The sequence below is a fragment of the Pistacia vera genome, unplaced genomic scaffold, assembly GCF_008641045.1.
Source record: "Pistacia vera cultivar Batoury unplaced genomic scaffold, PisVer_v2 Contig800, whole genome shotgun sequence".
In the NCBI taxonomy this organism is placed as follows: domain Eukaryota; kingdom Viridiplantae; phylum Streptophyta; class Magnoliopsida; order Sapindales; family Anacardiaceae; genus Pistacia; species Pistacia vera.
The window spans coordinates 759,019-774,991 of NW_022196669.1; the positions used below are offsets into that span (position 1 = coordinate 759,019).

The window sequence follows — 15,973 nt, forward strand, 5'->3', positions numbered from 1 at the left end:
CCCTAATTGTGCGGTGGCCCGCGAACGATGGGAGGTGAGTAGCATCCTACCCTTACTTATAATGGATTTTTTACTATCCCACCCTTCTTCATAACGAAATTTACTAATGAAATTGTGCTTTGGGTAGTCAAGTTCAATTTTAAAATGTTTTTGGTAGGAAAGTGTCAATAGGCCAATATTTGGGTGGGAAAAAACAGTTTACTCTTATTTAAAACAATTAGTTACACTCCCGTAGTCTTGTGAAAACTTGGTAAGAAATAATAAATCTGAATTTTGGTTGTTGATGCAAAAATTTGTTTCAATCGAAGATACCCAGTCGACCTCGAGAGGGGCCAAGTAAGATGTGCGCGTGGTTATTGGTAACCAGCAAGGTTGATAAAATGACGTAAACAAGTAAAGAACGAAATAGATTTTTATAATGGTCGATGGTACCAAGACCAAGCCTATATCCACTGTTATGTTATTGCTTAGAGGTGTTACAGTATTGAGAGAAATTACAAGGGGAATGGACGTGAGAGGACATTTAGTTTTGGTGACCTTCTCTCACTTAATGCTCTTTTACACGCACGAGTGTGTTTTCCTCTTGAACTTTACTAAAACTAGAATCTGTCACCTGAAACAGAGGTCATGGGCTCCTTTTATATTTGGTCTATCTGATTGTGGTTGAAAGTGGGTATTACAGGTTTGCTTGCACGCTTAATCCCCTTAATCAGGATCTGAGTTAGTAATCCCCATACTTGTGATAGATCGGGTCATACTAATGATAGCTTAACCCATGCTTATGACAGTTGTCACCTAGTGGGAGAAGGTAAGCATTGATGGGACGACATGTGGGAAGATCCAAGTTGTTAGGCTTTGATACACCTTAAGGATGAGTGGCTCAAATCTGACTGCCAGGAAATTAGACCCAACGTGGGTAAGTTTTACTTTCAAATTGGTGTGCTTTCTAATAGTTATATCATATATGTGCATATTTGATAAAGTATATTTCACAAAAGTATTTAATAAAATATAATATATGTTACGACACGTGGGAGGATCTAGGTTGTCAGACTTTGATACACCTTAAGGACGCATTACACAAATCTGACTGCCAAGAAATTAGACACAACATGGGTAAGTTTTACTTTCAAATTGGTGTGCTTTCTAAAGTTATATCATATATATGCATATTTGAGAAATTATATTTCAAAAAGGTATTTAATAAAACAGAATATATGTTTTTATTGATTTATTTGTTAAATTTAAAAATAAAAGAACTGGATTTAGTTGAACACTAATCTTGGAGCATTTCGTGGCATATTATGCTGTGAATATCACTAATTTGTATAGAAGATAAGACTAAAGAGAGAATCTTATATTTAGTAACTGAGATTTAGCATGGTATGTTGCAATAAAAGCACCAACATCATAATTTAATTTGAAATCCCATATATAGATTACAACTTTAATTAACCATATATTATTAATTAATAATACCAATTCCATTTATGTCTTCAACACGACAACACCAACAGCTGCAAAGGAAAGACAGATGCACCCAACTTGAACAATTAAACTAAGACACCCAACTCGAACTAGTCCTTCAATGAGAAGAAGGTCTCTGTGTAAATGCAGATCCCAGTATCCCTTCGCAAATTCAGATTCGGACCTTTCCTAAAGAATCGACTTCCAACGTTGTAGAAATCCAGCCTTTCTTGCTGAGAATTGATAATAAGCTCTCCATTCAGATAGCCAAGAATAAAGATTTGTGTCAGTTCATCATCAAATCCTTCCAACTTAGTCAAATCAATGGTGTACTCCTTCACCCATATCTTCTTCACTGGATCTTTCAGAATCCACACATTTGTGACCGGAGGATAGGCAAAAGTGTCCACCAAACACAGCTGCCCTTGAAGTTCCACCAAAAACATGTCGTTTCCTTCCACGTAAGAAGTCACATGTGGATGAGGAATGAAACCGAACGTTTCCGTTTCCAAATCAAGGGACATGATTAATTGATTCTCTGTGGGGTTGCATCCTTCCCACACCATCCAGTAAAACTTCTTGTCCACTAAAACGCCCCAACCAGAAACCATGACAGGGCATTCATTCTCGAGTTGTTTCCATGAGTTAGAACTCACTACGCCGCCATCTGATAAAGTCATGATCTCACATTTGATGGTGCACTCCAACTCTTCTTCATTTTTAATGTTATAGAGATGAACTAGCTTGTATTCCTTCGTTGATTGAATGTAGCCAAATCCTGCATCGACTCCACCGCAAGTGGAAGGTTGCGCCTTGGGGAGTCTTGCAATCTTCTTCATGCAGGGATTGAAGGCATAGAAAATCCCTCTGTTAACGAGACACACCAAGCCATGGCCCGATGGTATCATGTACATGTAGCCAACGACAAGTCCACGAGCTCTGAATTGCATTACGCCCTCCATGTTTGTGGTGAAGAAGCGAGCAACTTGTCTCCGATTGTCTTCCTTGTCATCATGATCAGCGGATTGATCAAGAAACAGAAACTGACGATCTTTCTGAGCTCGCTCAAGGTGTAGCTGTAAGAAATAGGGATCAGTTAATATGCCCAACCAATCTTTGGATACGCACCTGCATTTGCCTATAATCTTCACAGGAAGTCTCGAAAATATGTTGGACTTGATCTCAAGCGGGATTTTTGCCATCTCTATCTTTCTCAATTTACTCATCATTGGGTTAAATAGTAGGATTAGAAAGGACTATCCTTCTTTTTTCTGTACCATAAGAAAGCAAATAGATGAACATTGTATGTGCATTTCATATGTAAAACAGATAAATAAAATCTAGTTAATGTTACATAGACAAACTACATCAATCATTATTCATTTTAGCTTGTTTAGACTATTTTTAATTTTAGATTATCCAATCTTATTACAATACATCAGTTTATATGTATGAGCTTAGTTTATATATGTAATATGACTAAAAAAAAAATCTAAGTCCTAAAAAGACTATATTAAGAGACCCTATTTTTATTTTTATTGCTCAAAACTACCAAAAATATAACTAGTACCAGAATCCTAAATTTAGGATTAATCATCAAGAAAACAGTACAAACGCAAGCACATCTACAACTTGGAAGAAAGGATTATTTGAGACTAAATTTGACTGTAGATAGCGCGAGGAGATCAAATGAAGGGGATTATAATTAAGAAAGGACGTGTTACAAAGTTTGACGAAAAAATAAAATAAAAATATAAAGGCATGGACTTTGGGTAGTAATAATAAATTGAAGAAGTGCTTTTGTGAATGTATAATTTGTCAGCTAGGTTAAATTAGTAGAGTGACAAAAGGTCACGCAAAAAACTAAACCGGTTCCTGATAATCCGAAAATTTGAAAATCTTAACAACCTCTTTTTGAGAGCACAATTGATTATGGATAACTATTACCAGTTTCCATCGCAAATGGTTTTGGTTCCGAGGACTCTGATAAAATTTGATTATTGGTAGGAAGCTTTGTGAAATTATCTTCAAAATAAAAAAAATAAAAAAAATCCAGAAATAAGTCAAGGCAAAGAAAGTAATTAAATTAGTTTTAAGGACGAAAAACTATGGTAATCTGCTATCTAAGAGGGGTAATATAATATGCTATGTAAGAGTTGATTTATACACATAACAATCGGTAACATAGGACTTTAATGAATAAAAATTAATAAGAATATATCTTTTATAAATAAATATATGGAAAGAAATTGATATATACAAGTACAATTCATATTGTTATTGTAGTTTACCGTTAAATACCGTTATATCTATAACAATCTATCAATAATGAATTTCAACTATTAAACTATTATTATCATATTATACCGTTAATATCTTTATATCTTTAACTATTTGTCAATCATTAATTTTAACCACTCATTTACTCTTTCTTCTATGTTCAGTAGATACTAAAGTATTTTTATAATATTCTACTGTTAAAACCGTTATATCTATAACTATTTCTAAGTCATTAATTTTAACAACTTGTTCACTCTTTGATCTTTGTTTTATGTGTTAGTAGATTCTAAACTGTTATTTTATCATATTCTACCGTTAATATCGTTATATCTTTAAGTATTTATCAATCATTAATTTCAACTACTTGTTCACTCTTTTTTCTATGTTAGTAGATATACTAAACTTTTATTATATAATATTCTACCGTAATACTGTTATATTATAACTACTTACAAGTCGTTAATTTTAACACCTCTTTCATCACTTTTCATTGCTTAGTATATTTTAAACTGTTATTCCAATATTGACCATTATATCTATAACAATTATTTATCAATCATTAATTTCAACTACTCATATATCTCTCTTTTGTAATCAATAGATACTAAACTATTATCATAATATTCTACTGTTAATACCGTTATATTTATAACTATTTATCAATCAGTAGTTTCAACTACTCACTCTGTCGCACTCTTACCAGTCACACTAATTTTAGTAATTAAGTGACATATTAACAAATTGAAGAGATCAGGCAGAAACAAAAATAAAGAAATGATTCACAAAAATAGACATTATACATGAATAGGTACAGACTATAAAAATGTACAGAGAATACAAGAAAAATGAATATAGTTGGGAATATTTTAATGCTTCGTTAGTGTTATCGAAGCATAGTGTCATGATCAATTGGAATGATAAAATTGAGAAAAATGATAGAACAAATAATAATAATTATAGAGAGAGAGAGGAGAGGAGAGAGAGAAGAGAGAGAGAGGAGAGAGAGAGATTTAAAGAAATATACCTGCCGAGGAAAACTGAAACTTGATCTAGAACTGAAACTCAATTTCCCGAGAGAGAGAAAAAGAGAAATAAGAGAAAGAGATGAGAGTTTTAGTAACTCTAAGGAAGATGTGAGCACCTGGCTGAATAGCTGGTCTCAATTTTATAGTAGAATACAGAAGGTTGGGATGAGAAGGGTTAAGATGCAAATAAATCCAATTTTTAAAATGGAGAACACACAACAAATGAAATAGGAGTTATGAAATAGAAAAAGACAGGGAATCTAAATGGAAATTACATGTCTAAGCATGTTTGCCAAGTATGATACTACAGTACAGAGAGTGAGTTTACTTAGATAACTACGCATTAAGTCTTTATTTGGTTCATGCCCTTAAAAAGGAAAAGACAACAAACAATTTAAATTAGGGTTTTTCTGACTTAATAATTTGATTTCAACTTAAAATAATATATACAAATCTACAGTTATATATATATATATATAATGAGGTCTATTTAAATTTGCAAATACATGCATCTCTTTTCCAAAACATTTCTTGTCTTCTTGAGAATGTTTAATTCTCAAGTTTGTTATAATTAACACTGAATCCACTCATGCAAATATATGGTAAGAATTGTGGATTAAAGTGTCAGAATTCAGAAGTTAAGGGCTTAGCAAATATTTAACTAAGCAAACACAAAAACGTGGTCGTTTGTGTTTCTCTCTTAAAGAGAACGAATTGTATTTCACTTTCCCCTTTTCTCTTCACACTCTCTGAGCTACTGACTCACTTAAGTAGCAAATCTAACTGTATTATATTCATTCAATCAAATCACAAATGAAGCTTTGTTTTTCTTTTTAATTTTTCCTCAATTTACGAGTTTCACTTGGTATCAGAGCTATCGACTAACGTCAATGGCGAACATCTCAAACTCAAATCAATCTGGCACAAGTCTTGAGAAAATGATTCTCAACTCTTCCAACTCAATCAGCTCAGCTTTTCCGTCAAGTCTTCAAGTTGTTACTCCGAAGCTGACCAGAGATAACTATCGCGACAATTATCGATTCTGAAAGTCACAAGTTCTGTCAGCGGTGGGAGCTCACCGATCTTGAAGATCACCTTACAGGTCTTGTCCCTTGCCCTCAACCTTTAATTACTGCAGATCTTGAACATTTGACTGAGTTAGGAGAAATAGATCAAAGGAGAAAGTAAAACCTAGCTATATTTCTTGGAAAAGAACTGACAAATTTCTAGTCACTTGGCTATTAGCGTCGATCTCAGAATGTATGTTTGCTTCTGTGTCAAAATGTTAGTCATTACATCAATTTGGCAACCCTAGAAAGTGAGTTCTTAATGACTCTAAATCCAGAGCACTTCACCTAGAAACCTTACTCCAAACACTCAGAGAGGAAACCTAAGCATTAGTGATTATGTTAAAAAGATGAAAGGAATAACTGAAAGTTTATCAGCTAGTGGCCAAGTGATATTGATGAAGATTTATTGCAGTTTTTTTAGATGGACTAGGCCCTGAATTTGATGCAGTAATTGTAACCTTACTTCAAGAATTGAGTCCAAATTCGACTCAGTAACCCTACAAGAAGCACAATATTTGCTTCAGAAGTATGAAATGAGAATAGAGAGGTTCAATTCTGCAGTTTTTTCAATAGTTCTGTCAACAGTTCTGTCAATATGGCTGCTGTAAGTACTCAGGGTCTCACACCCACAACTATACCAATGATATCTACTGGTAGTTTTCCTGTAGCACACAATTTTCCCTTATCCAAACCACTGCTGGTTCCAACTGTATAACCAATATCCTACTCATGTCAACTATTCAGTTCTCATGTAAATGCTTTAAGTGATCAGTTTAATGCATCAGCCTATATTGGGCAGTATGAAGCTCCTATGCAAAACTATAGACCACCTAGCATTCCTTTTTTTGGTAGAGAGGAGGAAGGGGAAATCCTAAAGGAAAACCCATTGTCAAGTTTGTAACAAAATGGGCCACAGATAGCAGTGTTATCATCGGTATAATTCTACCTATAATGGAACCCCTCACAATTTGGGAGTAAAACTATGGGAGTAATCAAGTTGGTATTGGTTCTTCACCATCAAACCAACAAAGTCATTCTCTTGCCTCTGGTCCTAACCTGCCTTATCATGGAAATCAAAACCATGAAAACAAGGTGGTTATCAACAACACAAGTTTGTCTACACTTTACCCAACAACAACAGCACAACCCATTATCGCACACCTTCAACCTTTAACTTACCTAGACACCAAACACAACTCATACAACTTACCTGCTCAACACACATCCAGTCAGCAAACACATTCCTCAATTCCTAATCAGTAAAAGCATTCTTCAGTTCCCAGTCAAGTCTATTTTGCTGTTCCCATCCTGCCAAATAACTGTCTCCTACTTTTTCCACTCATATCACATCAACTACCATCCAAGATCCAGCCTGGTATATGGATTCTGGAGCAACGATCAGTTAATTCAGACTGAACCAATTAAGTGCAAGTAGGAGCTATGATGGAATAGAACAGCTTCAGGTTGGCAGTGGTGAGTTCCTTAACATTCACATGTTGGTTTTTCCCTCTTACCTAGGACATTACAATCTAAATCCTTATATTTGAAAATGGTGTTGTGTGTTCCTCGTATTAAAAAAAATTTACTTAGCATTTCCAAATTTACCAGGATAATAATGTTGTGGTTGAATTTCTGGAATGTTGTGTGGTTAAGGACAAGGTTACCAATCAAGTGCTGCTGCAGGGAGATCTTAAAGCTGGGTTGTATCAATTGAATTTTCCATCTGCCCTGTCCTCACTGTCTCCACCAGTTAATACCTTCTTAGTCTGCTCCAAGTCTCCTACTCAAGTCACATCTAATAAGTCCACTAATGCAAAGAGTACATTAGATAGTTTAGGATCTATTGAAGTTTCTTCAAAAAACAGCATAGACAGTTTAGATTCTGTTGAAGTTTCCAACTATGTACAGTCAAAATAGTTCTAGTCAGTCCCCTTTTATTACGTGTGTTGAGAATAACAATGAATCTCATGTAGCTGATTTTACTTCTAATAATTGTACTTCTTTGCTGATAATAAAATACAGTCAATGCCATTCTGTTCCCTTACATTCTACTACTTTGTGCATTGATTCTGATTCTTTGCATTCTTTACATGTTGCTCAACTACATGCTAATAATTGAATGATACAATCTCTAATAATTCTACAACACATGCACTGCATTCTCATTCACTTGCTGATACTTTACATTCTCTTGACAAAATTGATATTTCATCTGCTGGTATGTTACATGCTACTTCTTTATTTCATTCTGATGATAAATGATACATTACACTCTCAATTGCATGACTTTAGTGCACCTTGTCCAACAGCCTAGTATCTGCATCTAGTAAAACCAGTAACCTGCTTTACTTTGGCACAAAAGATTTGGTCACCCTCATGCTGAGGTGTTTCACAAATCATGGAACAACTTCGCAAATCAACCTCAACCTTTAAGAACTCAGCATATCATCTACATTGCCTTTTGTGATGCTTGTCACCTAGGTAAAATGCATAGGAATAATTTCCCCTCTCTCACTCAAGAGCTACTCCTCTTAGAACTTGTGCACAGTGATGTTTGGGGACCAACCCCTATAATGTTTTGAAGGATTCCGATATTATGTGCATTTATAGAGACTTTAGTAGGTTTACCTAGCTCTTCCCTTTAAGGAAAAGGTGAAGTTAGATCCACCTTTATTAGATTTCATCACTTAGTTGAGAGACAATTCAACACCAAACTTAAGGGTCTACACTCTGATCAAGGAGGAGAATATAAAGGACTTATTTCTTATCTAACCAGTTGTGGAATTCAGTTTAGACACTCTTGTGCCTATGTGCATCAACAAAATGGTAGGAGTGAGAGAAAGCATAGACATGTAGTGGAAAATGGACTAACTTTTCTTGCCCATGCTTCAATGCCTTTGCAATTTGGTGGAATGCATTTGATACAGCAGTTTTTTAATTAACAGAATGCCTTCTTCTTCTGAATTTTATTTCTCCTTATCAAATTTTATTTCATAATTCTCCTCTTTATTCCACTTTGAAAGTTTTTTGTTGCACTTGCTATCTTATTTAAGAGATTATCATCAGCATAAATTCAATTTTCATTCAGAAAAATGTGTTTTCTTAGGAATAGTTTGGTTTATAAAGGGTACAAATGTTTAAGTCCTAGTGGTAGAGTTTATATCACACCAAATGTTAAGTTCAATGAGCGGAATTTCCTTTGGTGACAAGTTTAATCTATCAACCTCTACTTCCAACGTTTCAGTAGAGTCTCATACTGCCACACCTATAATTAGCTTTCCTTTTGAGTCTGTTAAAACCTCAAGTTCGTGATACAACCTCTGTTGATGGATCTCCACTGCCATTGTATCTTGTGGTCCTTCGAATTCTGCTCAGCAAATGATCAGCATGATTCAACCTCAGCAGTTAAATCCTCTTCTCCCATCTCTGATGCATCCTTTCCTCAAAATCACCTTCTTTACAACCCTTTCTTGAAACAGATTATTTTTCCTATTCAAACTCCAATCTAAGTTATCAAAACTCACCTCAAAATTGTCCTTTAGTGTGGATTTTACTTCTACTCTACCTTACCTCCTCACAACTCCACAAGTAATCATTGTCTTCCCACTGCCAACCTGAAATAGTTCCTAATCTATCACAGTCTACTGTGCCCTCCATAGTCAGTCACAATATCCATCAAATGACAACAAGAACCAAATCCCAGAGTCTTCCTCCACCAAAAATTGGCTTAATATCTTCCTCTACTCTGCTGTTGTTCCTGAACCATACTCTATTAAAGAGGCTCTACAAAGTATTGAATGGCAAGAGGCAATGAACATGAATTACAGCCTTACTTAAGAAACAACCCTGGTCTTTAGTGCCTCCTACTGGTGATATGAATATTGTAGGCAATAAATGGGTATTTAGAGTTAAGTATAATCAAGATGGTCTCTACAAAGTAAAAGGCTAGGTTGGTTGCTAAAGGGTTTCAGCAGACTCCAGGGTTGATTATTTTGAAACATCAGCCCCGTTGTTAAACCTTCCACCATTAGAATAGTTATTACATTGGCTGTCACAAATGGGGGGATATTCAGCAAATGACATCAATAATGCTTTTCTGAATGGAACTCTAAATGAAACTGTATTCATGCGACAACCTGAAGGTTTTGAACATCCTCAGTATCCTGGTTTTGTCTGTAAGTTAGAAAAAGCCTTGTATGGTCTTAAACAAGCACCTAGGGCTTGGTTGACAAGTTAAAGGAAGCTTTATTGAGTAAAGGTTTTCAAAATTTAGTGGCAGATTCCAGTTGTTTATTTTTCAAGAAGGTGATCAAAAGACATATCTTCTTATATATGTTGATGATATCTTGAAACTGGAGGGAACACAACTTTTATCCACACTTTGATCAAAGATCTTAAGCAATTCTCACTTAAAACACTTGGATCAATTCACTACTTTCTTGGTATAGAGGCTGTTAAAAATGATCAGGGTATGCATCTTAAACAAACTAAATATATTCTTGACTTGCTGGTGAAAACAAGAATGGCAGATGCACACCCTTGTTCTACACCATTAGCAGTAGGTACCAAGCTATTTGCAAGGGATAGTGAATGCTTTAAGGATCCAACTTTGTATAGAAGTACAGTGGGAGCATTGCAATATCACACTCACCAGACCTGATATCAGCTTCATAGTTAACAAATTAGTCAATATGCAAGCTCCTACTGAAATACAATGGCAAGCATGCAAAAGGGTTCTTCGAATCTAAAGGAACTCAAAATCAGGCCTTCACTTTAGACCAGCAGCTTCTCTAAACGTTGGTGTTATGTGATGGGGATTGGGGCAGCAATCTTGATGATAAAAGGTCTACTAGTGGATATTGTATCTTCTTAGGTCCCAATCTGATTCAATGGAGCTCTAGGAAACAAAAGGTAGTTGCTTTGTCCTCTACCGAAGCTGAATATAGGGCACTAGCTCACACAGCAACTGAAGTTGCATGGTTGAAGAATATTTTTTCAGAATTAGGCCTAATTTTTCCTCAGGCACCTATCATATGGTGTGACAATCTTAGTGCAGGGGCCTTGGCTGCCAATCCTGTATTTCATGCCAGAACTAAGCATATTGAGATTGATGCGAACTATATAAGAGATCAAGTCTTGGCTAAGCATTTGTTGGTTCAATACGTTCCTACAAAGTTACAAATTGCTGATATATTAACAAAGGCACTCTCTACAGTTCAGTTTCAAGAATTGAAGGAAAAACTTACTGTGATTCAGTTACCCTGTTCTAGCTAAATGCCCTACTGTATTATCTTCTACTGAAATGTTTGATTGAAATCAGTGGTCTGATAGAATGTTTCTAAATGCAATCTGGAATTTCTAGATTTTCTAAATGTCTGATTGAAGAAATCTGATCTGCTGCTGTTTCTAAATGCAATCTGGAATTTCTAGTTTTTCTAAATGTCTGATTGAAGAAATCTGATCTGCTACAATGATTCCTGCAGATTGTGTGTTTTTGTTTGTAAAATCTGTAGATGTGCTTCAATGGATGATGAAGTTTGAAGTTTACAGATTGTATGGATGGTTTTATGGAATCTGATCTGCTGCAATGATTCTTGTAGTTTGTGTGAATTTTGAGAAGTTGATGAATTCTGCAGTTTGTGTGTTTTTTTTTTGTTTGAAAAATCTGCAGATGTGCTTCAATGGATGATGAAGTTTGCAATGTATTCTGAAGTTTGTCTGTGTTGTTCTATTGCTTGCTGAAGATTGTTGTTTTACTGGTGTTCTTCAGTTGCAGTAACCGTTGGATGTTAAATTTTGGTGCAGTGACTGCTGGATGATGAATTCTAGTGCAGTGACTGCTGGATGATGGATTCTGGTGCAATTGTTCTTGTGACTTTTACTGTGTTCAGTTGTTGAAATGTTCTGATGCAGTTCTAATGCAGTTTTTTGGTTCAGTTGCACTGGACATTGGATGTTGATCTTCATTGATTATTGCTGAATGTGGTTTAGTGAAGAACTTGCTAAAAATTTGCTGCTGAATGTAGTTTGGTGAAGACTGAGCACTGGACATTGAATGTTGGTCTCCTGGTTACTGCTGAATGTAGTTTAGTGAAGGATGTTGGTCTTCACTGATTACTGCTGAATGTGGTTTAGTGAAGAACTTGCTAAAAAAAATTTTGTTTTTGGAGGCAATTTGTTTTGAGTGGGCATGTGGATTAAAATGCTAGGTTATGGAAACCTGGAACAGGGAGTTAGATTTGAGTGGGCAAGTGGATTAAAGTGTCAGAATTCAGAAGTTAAGGGCTTAGCAAATATTTAACTAAGCAAACACAAAAACGCTGTCGTTTTGTGTTTCTCTCTTAAAGAGAACGAATATCTGTTTCACTTTCCCCTTTGTTTCTTCACACTCTCTGAGCTACTGATTCACTTAAGTAGCAAATCCTAACTGTATTGTATTCATTCAATCAAATACACGAAATTGAAGCTTTGTTTTTCTTTTATTTTTCTCTCAATTTACGAATTTCACTTGGTATCAGAGCTATCGACTAACGTCAATGGCGAACATCTCAAACTCGAATCAATCTGGCACAAGTCTTAAGAAAATGATTCTCAACTCTTCCAACTCAATCAGCTCAGCTTTTCCGTCAAGTCTTCAAGTTGTTACTCCGAAGCTGACCAGAGATAACTACCGCGACAATTATCGATTCTGGAAGTCACAAGTTCTGTCAGCGGTGGGAGCTCACGATCTTGAAGATCACCTTACAGGTCTTGTCCCTTGCCCTCAACCTTTAATTACTGCAGATCTTGAACATTTGACTGAGTTAGGAGAAACTAGATCAAAGGAGAAAGTTAACCCTAGCTATATTTCTTGGAAAAGAACTGACAAATTTCTAGTCACTTGGCTATTAGCGTCGATCTCAGAATGTATGTTTGCTTCTGTGTCAAAATGTTAGTCATCTACATCAATTTGGCTAACCCTAGAAAGTGAGTTCTTAAATGACTCTAAATCCAGAGCACTTCACCTAAAAACCTTACTCCAAACCACTCAAGAAGGAAACCTAAGCATTAGTGATTATGTTAAAAAGATGAAAGGAATAACTGAAAGTTTATCAGCTAGTGGCCAAGTGATATCTGATGAAGATTTATTGCAGTTTATTTTAGATGGACTAGGCCCTGAATTTGATGCAGTAATTGTTAACCTTACTTCAAGAATTGAGTCCAAATTCGACTCAGTAACCTTACAAGAAGCACAATATTTGCTTCAGAAGTATGAAATGAGAATAGAGAGGTTCAATTCTGCAGATTTTTTCAATAGTTCTGTCAACAGTTCTGTCAATATGGCTGCTGTAAGTACTCCAGGGTCTCACACATCCACAACTATACCAATGATATCTACTGGTAGTTTGCCTGTAGCACACAATTTTCCCTCTATCCAAACCACTGCTGGTTCACAACTGTATAACCAATATCCTACTCATGTCAACTATTCAGTTCCTCATGTAAATGCTTTAAGTGATCAGTTTAATGCATCAGCCTATATTGGGCAGTATGAAGCTCCTATGCAAAACTATAGACCACCTAGCATTCCTTTTTTTGGTAGAGGCAGAGGAAGGGGAAATCCTAAAGGAAAACCCATTTGTCAAGTTTGTAACAAAATGGGCCACACTGCTATGCAGTGTTATCATCGGTATAATTCTACCTATAATGGAACCCCTCCACAATTTGGGAGTACAAACTATGGGAGTAATCAAGTTGGTATTGGTTCTTCACCATCAAACCAACAAAGTCATTCTCTTGCCTCTGGTCCTAACCTGCCTTATCATGGAAATCCAAACCCTGGAACACAATGGTGGTTATCAACAACAGCAGTTTGTCTCACACTTTACCCAACAAACAGCCTACACCAACCATTAATCGCACACCCTTCAACCTTAACTTACCTAGCCAACAAACACATAAATCATACAACTTACCTGCTCAACACACATCCAGCAGCACAACACATTCCTCAATTCCTAATCAGTAAAAGCATTCTTCAGTTCCCAGTCAAGTCTATTTTGTGTTCCCCACTCCCTGCCAAATAACCGTCTCCTACTTTTTCCACTCATATCACATCAAATACCATCCAAGATCCAGCCTGGTATATGGATTCTGGAGCAACAGATCATGTTACTCAGACCGAACCAATTAAGTGCAAGTAGGAGCTATGATGGAAGAACAGCTTCAGGTTGGCAGTGGTGAGTTCCTTAACATCACATGTTGGTTTTCCTCTTACCTAGTACATTACAATCTAAATCCTTATATTTGAAAATGGTGTTGTGTGTTCCTCGTATTAAAAAAAATTTACTTGCATTTCCAAATTTACCAAGGATAATAATGTGTGTGTTGAATTTCGTGAATGTTGTGTGGTTAAGGACAAGGTTACCAATCAGTGCTGCTGCAGGGAGATCTTAAAGCTGGGTTGTATCAATTGAATTTTCCATCTGCCCTGTCCTCATGTCTCCACCAGTTAATACCTTTCTAGTCTGCTCCAAGTCTCTACTCAAGTCACATAATAAGTCCACTAATGCAAAGAGTACATTAGATAGTTTAGGATCTATTGAAGTTTCTTCCAAAACAGCATAGACAGTTTAGATTCTGTTGAAGTTTCCAACTATGTACAGTCAAAACTTAGTTCTAGTCAGTCCCCTTTTATTACGTGTGGTGAGAATAACATGAATCTCATGTAGCTGATTTTACTTCATAATTGTACTTCTTTGCTGAATAATAAAAATACAGTTCAATGCCTTCTGTTCCCTTACATTCTATACTTTGTGCATTGATTCTGATTCTTTGCATTCTTTACATGTTGCTCAAATACATGCTAATAATTTGAATGATACAATCTAATAATTCTACAAAACATGCACTGCATTCTCATTCAATTGCTGATACTTTACATTCTCTTGACAAAATTGTATTTCATTGCTGGTATGTTCATGCTACTTCTTATTTCATTCTGATTGATAAATGATACATTACACTCTCAATTGCATGACTTTAGTGCACCTTGTCACACAGCCCTAGTATCTGCATCTAGTAAAACCAGAACCCTGCTTTACTTGGCACAAAGATTTGGTCACCCTCATGCTGAGGTGTTTCACAAAATCATGGAACAACTTCGCAAATCAACCTCAACCTTTAAGAACTCCAGCATATCATCTACATTGCCTTTTTGTGATGCTTGTCACCTAGGTAAAATGCATAGGAAATTTTCCCCTCTCTCACTCAAGAGCTACTTCTCCCTTAGAACTTGTGCACAGTGATGTTTGGGGACAAACCCTATAATGTTTTGAAGGATTCCGATATTATGTTGCATTTATAGATGACTTTAGTAGGTTTACCTAGCTTTCCCTTTAAGGACTAAAGGTGAAGTTAGTCCACTTTATTAGATTTCATCACTAGTTGAGAGACAATTCAACACCAAACTTAAGTGTCTACACTCTGATCAAGGAGGAGAATATAAAGGACTTATTTCTTATCTAACCAGTTGTGGAATTCAGTTTAGACACTTTGTGCCTAGTGCATCAACAAAATGGTAGGAGTGAGAGAAAGCATAGACATGTAGTGGAAACTGGACTAACTTTGCTTGCCCATGCTTCAATGCCTTTGCATTTTGGTGGAATGCATTTGATACAGCAGTTTTTTTAATTAACAGAATGCCTTCTTCTGTTCTGAATTTTATTTCTCCTTATCAAATTTTATTTCATAATTCTCCTCTTATTCACTTTGAAAGTTTTTTGTTGCACTTGCTATCCTTATTTAAGAGATTACATCAGCATAAATTCAATTTTCATTCAGAAAAATGTGTTTTCTTAGGATATAGTTTGGTTTATAAAGGGTACAAATGTTAGTCCTAGTGGTAGAGTTATATCACACCAAATGTTAAGTTCAATGAGCGGAATTTCTTTTGGTGACAAGTTTAATCTATCAACCTCTACTTCCAAAGTTTCAGTAGAGTCTCATACTGCCACACCTATAATTAGCTTCCTTTTGAGTCTGTTAAAACCTCAAGTTCGTGATACAACCTTGTTGATGGATCTCTACCTGCCATTGTATCTTGTGGTCCTTCGAATTCCTGCTCAGCAAATGATCAGCATGATTCAAACT

At 35.8% G+C, this 15,973-nt stretch overlaps 1 protein-coding gene across 1 annotated transcript; it reads right to left on the reverse strand.

The window, feature by feature from the left end:
* Window positions 1–1,577: 1,577 nt before the first annotated feature.
* On the reverse strand, window positions 1,578–2,669 carry LOC116117235 (F-box protein CPR1-like). Its single transcript, XM_031403267.1, has one exon. The coding sequence runs from the start codon at window positions 2,667–2,669 to the stop codon at window positions 1,578–1,580; it is 1,092 nt and encodes a 363-aa protein (XP_031259127.1).
* Window positions 2,670–15,973: the final 13,304 nt, after the last annotated feature.